Source organism: Physeter macrocephalus, chromosome 2 (assembly GCF_002837175.3).
Source record: "Physeter macrocephalus isolate SW-GA chromosome 2, ASM283717v5, whole genome shotgun sequence".
Lineage (NCBI taxonomy): Eukaryota > Metazoa > Chordata > Mammalia > Artiodactyla > Physeteridae > Physeter > Physeter macrocephalus.
In genome coordinates this window covers 105,337,587-105,347,821 of record NC_041215.1, presented here as the reverse complement: position 1 = coordinate 105,347,821, position 10,235 = coordinate 105,337,587, and the positions used below count along the sequence as shown (strand labels likewise).

General features: G+C 38.5%; 1 protein-coding gene across 1 annotated transcript in view; it reads left to right on the top strand.

Moving 5' to 3' along the window:
- LOC102989840 (cation channel sperm-associated targeting subunit tau) overlaps nt 1–10,235 on the top strand; it is a 75,508-nt gene that overhangs the window by 16,686 nt on the left and 48,587 nt on the right. The window contains exon 2 of the mRNA XM_024124637.2: nt 9,335–9,421. Within this exon, the coding sequence (XP_023980405.1) occupies nt 9,335–9,421 (87 nt within the window). The remainder of the gene's footprint in view (nt 1–9,334; nt 9,422–10,235) is intronic.

Genomic DNA, 10,235 nt, shown 5'->3' with positions numbered 1-10,235 from the left:
TTTAATGTTGTCCCAGAAGTCTCTGAGACTGTCTTCAATTCTTTTCATTCTTTTTTCTTTATTCTGCTCTGCAGTAGTTATTTCCACTATTTTATCTTTGAGGTCACTTATCCGTTCTTCTGCCTCAGTTATTCTGCTATTGATCCCTTCTAGAGAATTTTTTTTTTTTTTTTGGCGGTACGTGGGCCTCTCACTGCTGTGGCCTCTCCCGTTGCGGAGCACAGGCTCCGGATGCGCAGGCTCAGTGGCCATGGCTCACGGGCCCAGCCGCTCCGCAGTATGTGGGATCTTCCCAGACTGGGGCACGAACCCATGTCCCCTGCATCGGCAGGTGGACTTTAATTTCATTTATTGTGACTTTAATTTCATTTATCACTGTTTGTTTGCTCTTTAATTCTTCTATGTCCTTGTTAAACGTTTCTTGTATTTTCTCTATTCTCTTTCCAAGATTTTGGATCATCTTTGCTATCATTATTCTGAATTCTTTTTCAGGTAGACTGCCTATATACTCTTCATTTTTTAGGTCTGGTGAGTTTTTACCTTGCTCTTTCATCTGCTGTGTGTTTCTCTGTCTTCTCATTTTGCTTAACTTACTGTGTTTGGGGTCTTCTTTTCCCAGGCTGCAGGTTCGTAGTTCTCGTTGTTTTTGGTGTCTGTCCCCAGTAGCTAAGGTTGGTTTAGTGGGTTGTGTAGGCTTCCTGGTGGAGGGGACTAGTGTCTGTGTTCAGGTGGATGAGGCTGGATCTTGTCTTTCTGGTGGGCAGGTCCACGTCTGGTGGTGTGTTTTGGGGTGTCTGTGGTCTTATTACGATTTTAGGCAGCCTGTCTGCTAATGGGTGGCATTGTGTTCCTGTCTTGCTAGTTGTTTGGCATAGGGTGTCCAGCACTGTAGCTTGCTGGTCGTTGAGTGGAGCTGTGTCTTGGCGTTGAGATGGAGTTCTCTGGGAGATTTTCACTGTTTGATATTATGTGGAGCTGGGATGTCTCTTGTGGACCAGTGTCCTGAACTTGCCTTTCCCACCTCAGAGGCACAGCCCTGATGCCTGGCTGGAACAGCAAGAGCCTGTCATCCACATGGCTCAGAATAAAAGGGAGAAAAGAAAGAAAGGAAGAAAGAGAGAGAGAGAGGGGGAGGGAGGGAGGGAGGAAGGAAGGGAGGAAGGAAGGAAGAAAGAAAGAATATAAAATAAAATAAAGTAAAGTAAAATAAAGTTATTAAAATAAAAAATAATTATTAAGAAAAATTTTTTTTAAGTAACTGAAAAAAATAAAAAAGGACAGACAGAACCCTAGGACAAATGGTAAAAGCAAAACTATACAGACAAAATCACACTCAGAAGCATACACATACACACTCACAAAAAGAGAAAAAGGGAAAAAATGTATATATATCGATGCTCCCAAAGTCCACCTCCTCAATTTGGGATGATTCGTTGTCTCTTCAGGTATTCCACAGATGCAGGGTACATCAAGTTGATTGTGGAGTTCGTTGTCTCTCCAGGTCTTCCACAGATGCAGGGTACATCAAGTTGATTGTGGAGATTTAATCCACTGCTCCTGAGGCTGCTGGGAGAGACCTCCCCCTCTCTTCTTTGTTTGTACAGCTCCCGGGGGTTCAGCTTTGGATTTGGCCCCACCTCTGCATGTAGGTCGCCTGAGGGCATCTGTTCTTCGCTCAGACAGGACGGGGTTAAAGGAGCCGCTGATTCGGAGGCTCTGGCTCACTCATACCGGGGCGAGGGAGGGGTGCGGATGCGGGGCGAGCCTGTGGCGGCAGAGGCCAGTGTGACATTGCACCAGCCTGAGGCGCCAAAGGCAAATGACTCTTAATCTAGAATGTAGGTATCTTTTGAGTTCTGTCTCAGTTGAAGATCTTCTCCCTCTGTTTTTAAAACTTTCCCATAAGGAAAAACACTACCCTGAGGTGTAGCTGGTCCTCAGGACCTCAAATCCCTTCTTGGATTGTAGACCATCTTCCCAGACTGGGGCACGAACCCATGTCCCCTGCATCGGCAGGTGGACTTTAATTTCATTTATTGTGACTTTAATTTCATTTATCACTGTTTGTTTGCTCTTTAATTCTTCTATGTCCTTGTTAAACGTTTCTTGTATTTTCTCTATTCTCTTTCCAAGATTTTGGATCATCTTTGCTATCATTATTCTGAATTCTTTTTCAGGTAGACTGCCTATATACTCTTCATTTTTTAGGTCTGGTGAGTTTTTACCTTGCTCTTTCATCTGCTGTGTGTTTCTCTGTCTTCTCATTTTGCTTAACTTACTGTGTTTGGGGTCTTCTTTTCCCAGGCTGCAGGTTCGTAGTTCTCGTTGTTTTTGGTGTCTGTCCCCAGTAGCTAAGGTTGGTTTAGTGGGTTGTGTAGGCTTCCTGGTGGAGGGGACTAGTGTCTGTGTTCAGGTGGATGAGGCTGGATCTTGTCTTTCTGGTGGGCAGGTCCACGTCTGGTGGTGTGTTTTGGGGTGTCTGTGGTCTTATTATGATTTTAGGCAGCCTGTCTGCTAATGGGTGGCATTGTGTTCCTGTCTTGCTAGTTGTTTGGCATAGGGTGTCCAGCACTGTAGCTTGCTGGTCGTTGAGTGGAGCTGTGTCTTGGCGTTGAGATGGAGTTCTCTGGGAGATTTTCACTGTTTGATATTATGTGGAGCTGGGATGTCTCTTGTGGACCAGTGTCCTGAACTTGCCTTTCCCACCTCAGAGGCACAGCCCTGATGCCTGGCTGGAACAGCAAGAGCCTGTCATCCACATGGCTCAGAATAAAAGGGAGAAAAGAAAGAAAGGAAGAAAGAGAGAGAGAGGGGGGGAGGGAGGGAGGGAGGAAGGGAGGAAGGAAGGAAGAAAGAAAGAATATAAAATAAAATAAAGTAAAATAAAGTTATTAAAATAAAAAATAATTATTAAGAAAAATTTTTTTTAAGTAACTGAAAAAAATAAAAAAGGACAGACAGAACCCTAGGACAAATGGTAAAAGCAAAACTATACAGACAAAATCACACTCAGAAGCATACACATACACACTCACAAAAAGAGAAAAAGGGAAAAAATGTATATATATCGATGTTCCCAAAGTCCACCTCCTCAATTTGGGATGATTCGTTGTCTCTTCAGGTATTCCACAGATGCAGGGTACATCAAGTTGATTGTGGAGATTTAATCCACTGCTCCTGAGGCTGCTGGGAGAGACCTCCCCCTCTCTTCTTTGTTTGTACAGCTCCCGGGGGTTCAGCTTTGGATTTGGCCCCACCTCTGCATGTAGGTCGCCTGAGGGCATCTGTTCTTCGCTCAGACAGGACGGGGTTAAAGGAGCCGCTGATTCGGAGGCTCTGGCTCACTCATACCGGGGCGAGGGAGGGGTGCGGATGCGGGGCGAGCCTGTGGCGGCAGAGGCCAGTGTGACATTGCACCAGCCTGAGGCGCCAAAGGCAAATGACTCTTAATCTAGAATGTAGGTATCTTTTGAGTTCTGTCTCAGTTGAAGATCTTCTCCCTCTGTTTTTAAAACTTTCCCATAAGGAAAAACACTACCCTGAGGTGTAGCTGGTCCTCAGGACCTCAAATCCCTTCTTGGATTGTAGACCATAGGCCAACCAGCCTGAGAGGCTTGTCTGCTCACCCGCCGGGGCAGGCGAGGGGAGCTGGGAGCTGAGCCATTCTATTGTTAATGGATATTTGGGTTGTTTCTATTTTCTGGCTATGGTGAATAATAGTTTTAAACATTCTTGCACATGTTATTCATATGCCTACATTCTGTTGGGAATATATCTAGGAATGGAATTTCTGGGTCATTAGTATGTATACCTTCAACTTCAGTACAAAATACCAAAGAGTTTTTCAAAGAGAATATAACAATTTATATTCCCACTGGCAGTGTATTAGAGTTCTAGATACTCCAAATCCTTCCACTTGACAGTGTCAGTCTCTTTATGGTTAGCCATCTAAGGGATGTGTAGTGGTATCTCTTTGTGGTATTAGCTTTCATTTCCCTGATGACTAAGGAGGGTGTGTTCCCTTCCAAATGATTATTAGTAATCTTATAACTCTTCTGTGAAGTGCCTTTTCAAGTATGTTCCCCATTATTCTGTTGTATTGTCTGCCTTTTTCTTATTAGTTTGTATAAATTTGTGTATACTTTCTAGTTATAGGCCCTTTGTCAATTACACTAAACATGTTGCAAAAATCAGTCAGTGGCCTATGTTTTCACTTTCTTAATGGTGTCTTTTTGATAAGTAGAAGCTATTAAATTTAATGTAGTTTAATGTATTAAACTTTCTTTGTTTTCTGTTTTAGAAATCTTCTACTCCAATGTCATGGAAATATTCTCCTATATTATCTTCTCATTGTTTTTCCTTTCACATTGAGATCTACAAATTCACCTGTGACTGATTTTGTGTGTGTGTACTGTGAGGTACAAGTCAGATCTTTTTTCCTCTCTTTTTTCCTTTTGTTCTTTTCTTTTTTTCTTCTCTCCCTCTCTTCCTCCTTCTTTCTTTCTTTCTTTCTTTCTTTCCTTCCTTCCTTCCTTTCTTCCTTCCTTCTTTCTTTTGTGTGGAGATTTCTATTTAACCCAGTTGAGAGTGTTTTTAACCCACTATTCTGTGGTTCCATCCTTGTCACAAGTGAAGTGTCTGTAAATGTGTGGATCTGTTTCCAGACTCTCTAATCAGTTTCTTTGGTGCATTTGTCTATCCTTGTGCTAATGCCATTAGAGATTAAGAAATAATATCTTTATTTCTTTAATTTTTAAGTATGTCATCCTGTTTTTCTTCTTTGAGATTGTCTTGGAAAAGCTCATCAGTTTCCATAGGAAAACTTGTTGGGACTTTGATTTTGATTGCATGAAACTATAGCTCAGTTTGAGGAAATGAATTATATATATTTATATAGTATACTTATATATAATATAAACTTATATATTATATAATATAGATATAAAATAATATAATATTTAATATTTATATGTAAGTATGTATACTTATTTACATATAGGCATGTATACTTAAGTATAATATACTTATGTGTAGTATATAAATATGGCATAATATAAACTGTGCCTTGCTTCTTTATGTATTTACACTTATTTATTTTGTCTAGGCTCCTCTCCCCCTAGTTCTTAATTTTTTACTTCTTCAGAACCACTTGAAGTATCATCATCTCCTTCCCTAACACTCTTTCTCCTCACTCCCCTTATTTGCCCTGTGTTTAAGAGATAGTTTGTAGGCATCCTGACTGGGGCTTGGTACTGGAATATTAACCTTTGTTCCTCTTTTGTTCCAGAGTTGTGATCATTAGTATTTTCAGAAAAGTGGACAGCCAAATAGGGAACTAAGTATATCAGCTTTATCCAAGGCTTTCTGGTGATGAGTCAAAACTGAAAACTATTATGGAATTCTTACCTCCATCTCATATTGAAGGCAGTGGAGCTATCAAATGGAGAAAGTGAACCTCCTTCATTCTGAGCAGACTGTGCTGAGGTGTGCATACACATAGGAACTGGCAGCTTAAAGCCTCCAGAAAGACAGATTTAGAAAAGCGAGGTATCGGCATCTAGATGTGACTTTTTAGCAGTATTCTCCAAATTTCTTTGATTGCACAATCTTATCAATAAAAAACATATGAACATTTATCACCAGTGTTTTATATATTTATTTATATATTACATAAATGTACTTCAATTTAATAAATTCTATAATATACAAAAATTAAAAATGATAAATAAGCAATACTTCTAAAAACGATTTTAATTATATTTTGTTTATTAGTGGTACAAAACTCAATAAGCATCACTGTTTTTGAAAAGCATGTTTTTTTTAATTTTTAAATTTTATTTTATTTAGAAAAGCATGATTTATTACTTTGTGATGTAGTGATTTGAAGGTCTGGTTCTAAGGCAAATTTATTTCAGTATTTGGTTTTTAATGCTGTTATATTTGAAAAAGGTACCTTTAAAGATTTGAAATTCCAAATGGAAGAGATGCATCTTGGTTGAGCCTAGTAAGTCACAGTACTTATTTTTCATTTCTATTATGTTATTCAAAGTTTTTAGCTCACAGTTTTTGAGTAAAATGTTACTTCTCTGATTAATTAGTTCCGGTAAACTCTTTGGAAGGCATTGCATTTTTTATATATTTAAAAGGAAAAATGGTCTGTTAACCTGCTGAAACTCTTCATTTGTGAGATTTTTAAACAAATAAGAAAAGTGTTTCTAAGTTTTTAAAGTGTGATACTGTGAGCTTCTAGGGTACTCATAGCACATTTGCACACATATAAAATTACATTAGAAGGAGATATTTCCAATAGTTTTTAAGATGTTCTTATCTTAACTTGAGTTTATTTCAAAAAGGTAGTTATTTTCACACTCATTAAAATGTCACAGCCTTACTCTGAAAGGACAGAGAAGTATATATTTTAAAATATTTGCTAGTTTATATACTACTAACAGTCATCACAGAAAAGTTTAGCAAATTGTAACATTTATCTTTTTTGTAAAACCAAACTGCATGATGCATCTTTATGTTTGCCAACTTTTTTTTTTTTTTTTTTTTTTGTGCTATGTGGGCCTCTCACTGTTGTGGCCTCTCCCGTTACGGAGCACAGGCTCTGGACACACAAGCTCAGTGGCCATGGCTCACGGGCCCAGCCGCTCCGCGGCATGTGGGATCCTCCCAGACCGGGGCATGAACCCGTGTCCCCTGCATTGGCACGCTGACTCTCAACCACTGCGCCACCAGGGAAACCCTGCCAACTTTTAAAAATGCTTTGCCATGAAATTTCTTGCGATCAGTTCTCATCTATTTGCAAAGCAGACTAAATATTCTACTATTCAAGGTAATGTAATTGGTTAACCCACCCTGAAAGCATGAGGGCACTGATATGAACCCCTCTGAGTGTGAAACTCACACTTTTACTCAGAATATTTGTCTACTGCTTATAGTCGTCTCTATGTGCTTACTTTCTTATTTGTTAAAGAAGTTGAAAATTCTAATATTTTCTCCTGCTACTCTAGAGAATAATCCTTGGTCCCTGCTGTGAATGGTCTTGTTTCATGGGGTCAGAGAACCACAGAGTGTGAAAAGGAGTCATTGCTCCTGAGCTTGGGCAGGGAAAAAGATGATTTAAAACATCTCTTTTAGACTTAAGAATTCCATGCACCTGTAGCTTGTACAATGAATGGCAGTGTCTGACCAATCGAATAAATCATTCTTTTTCCACGTATAAGATCTGTGAAGAGAATGAGTAAAGATAAAACTCTGTCTTCTCAGCATTTGTTTTTCTTATAGTGAAACTGTCATTGTTTTGTTACTTGTCTTCAACACCAGCCTGAACTTCTGAAGGGCAGGAACGTCTCAAGCTGGAATCAGCAAAGTGCCAGGCATATAGTCCTGCCAGCACATTAGTGAATGTTAATTGCTCTAAGGATAGTGAGCTTGCCATTAGTGCTAGGAGTGGGAGCATCCTAGGAAAAGGTAATCATGTAGGCTAGTAGGTTTTCAAAGAAACTTTGGAATGGGGGAGAGTGGGCCAGAAAGGCCATTGGGGAGGAAGTGCAGAGCAATGTGAGTGAATGTTCCGACTTTAAAATAGAAGTGCCACGAGGAACTTCTGCTTTTGGGGGCCAAAAGCAGCAGAGAGGAAAGGCATAGTGGAATTAACTGAAATTAAAATTCTCTGCAGGTTCAGGAGAAATTCTAGATGGTATCAGAGGCTTTATGAGACTAGCCTTTAGAAGTTTTGTTCAAGGTTCTAATAGAATTTTGGCAGAGTTGTTTTGTTCATGCTGCTGCCATTGAAGAGAGCTCTGCTTGTATGAGGAAGGAAAAGTAAAAAGGTAAGAAAATGAGGGATTGTTAAGTATAAAATACCAGGTTGTTAAGGATAAATTGAGTATTAGTATTCTAAAGGATTTTTCCCCAATTATTTTGTATTTATTAAAATGCATATTGAAAGTAGACTTCCATAATAAGATCATTGAAACATTAGAAAATATGAGGTTCCCTATTAAATACACATACACTGTCCACAGATTGATATTTTTGCAACAATCGTTTTGTATTTGCAACAATACAAAAAATACAACAATTTTTGTACAGTAATTGTCATTCAGTTAGCTTAACCTATGATTTAATCATATATATAAAAAAAAACCACATTAAGCCAGTCAGGTGCAGCAATAACAAAATGATCCAAGATGTATAAAACAAATATTTTCAGTACACTGAAAGTATTTGTTTTGTACTTTAAAACAAAATTTTCAATATAATAAGGATTCATTACATACTATAAAAATTAAACAAGTGATTCTCGAAAGACACATAACGACAAAGATTCCTGGGAAATTATTGTTTATAAATAAGGCCATGTTGATTCAAGTTCAGCGAAGGTTGGGAATAAATACAATTCTCCTTTTCAGGTTAGATTTTTTTTTTTTTTTTTTTTTTTTGTGGTATGCGGGCCTCCCTCTGTTGCGGCCTCGCCCGCCGCGGAGCACAGGCTCCGGACGCGCAGGCTCAGCGGCCATGGCTCACGGGCCCAGCCGCTCCGCGGCATGTGGGATCCTCCCAGACCGGGGCGTGAACCCGGTTCCCCTGCATCGGCAGGCGGACGCGCAACCACTGAGCCACCAGGGAAGCCCCCTCAGGTTAGATTTTTAATAGACGGTTTGTTCACTATTCCCCTCACCCTTCCTCTCCTTTCCCCTCCCATCCCTTTCTCTTTACTTTACTATACAAATCTATATTAAAATGTCTTGTAATTTTTAAACGCTAACCATTATGTGTTGTGACCAGAGCCCTTAAGAACAAAGGTAATTATTAGCCCAGAAATATTAGTTAGTAGGGTTACTCTGGATGAAATCACACAACCAAAAACCAAAAGCCATCTGTTCATTACTCCTTTCCACTGTACCTACTATTCCAAAGGATTAAATTCCAGTTCCTTCAGTGGCTGATAACTGAAGGAATATTGGAATAATTTGCAAGCAGGATTACTGCCATTTGTGGGATACAGGACCTAGTCCACATTAGATTAAGACCATCATTTTTAGTTAACAAGGAGAACTCATTGTTTATGCTATTATATACTTCTCTCCTCTCTCATAATTCCCTTAATTATTTTCTATTTAATTGTACACATTTTGTTTCTCTGCTAACTTAATGATAAACTTAGTGAGGGTAGAGATGAGTTTTCAAGTCATAGAATATAAGTTATAAAATATATAATACCTGATACTAGATGCTCATAAAATTTTTGTTGACATATAATATCTTTTCTAATTATATTTTTCTCTGCCTTATAAAGTCTTAAATTAATTTATTTACATTGTAGATGCTGAGAAAAACTCTTAAAGGGTCTGAAAGTAAAGAACTAGAAGTAACACCTGAGGCACCAACTTTGGTGCCATTTGGGGATGTGGTATGTATGACTAAACCTCAGTAAACCTGTACAAATTATTTTTTATTTCATGTGAAAACTGTTTAATGTCAAAAAGCATGTGTAGAAAATGGTCCTCTCTGATAAACATATTCATGAATTTTTCATTTTTATGAGTCAGAAAAGCATTCTAAGAATCACTGAAATTATGGAAAACATCCTGATTCACAGAAAAAATTTCTCTGCTAGGGATTCCCAAACGCTAGTTACATCAGAATTACCTGGGATACTTTTTTAAAACATTGATTCTTGGGCCCCACTTAAGATCCGCTAACTTAGAAACTGAGAATAGGGCCTAGGAACCAGTATTTTTGTTAAACTCTTCAGATAATTATATTTTTGTCAAATTTAAGGACCTTTGAGTGATAATGGATCCCACATCTCTCCCTCATCCAAAAAATAGTAAACCATAGAAACAAAAACAAACATACTCATCAGTCATACACATACACACACACAGATGGGACCTAATATCTAGGCTGAGAGCCAGAAAAGTCTGTTTTCTCCTTTGGGTGCTATAGAGAGAGTATAGGCCGTGAAGATCTATGTATGTTTAGAACTATCAAATATTGTGGTATTCTTTCACAGTTACCTTTATTTTCTAAACACTATTAGAAGAATTAGTGGCTGTGAAATGAGAGTTTCTCTTGTGTCTCTTCTCTAGTTCCTATTGTGTACTAATACATTTTCTTGATTAAAAAATATATGATGAATTTAACACCACCTTTTTAGGGGGAAAATAAGAATAATTCATGTATACTTTTTTTTTTTTTTTTTTTTTTTTTTTGCGGTACGC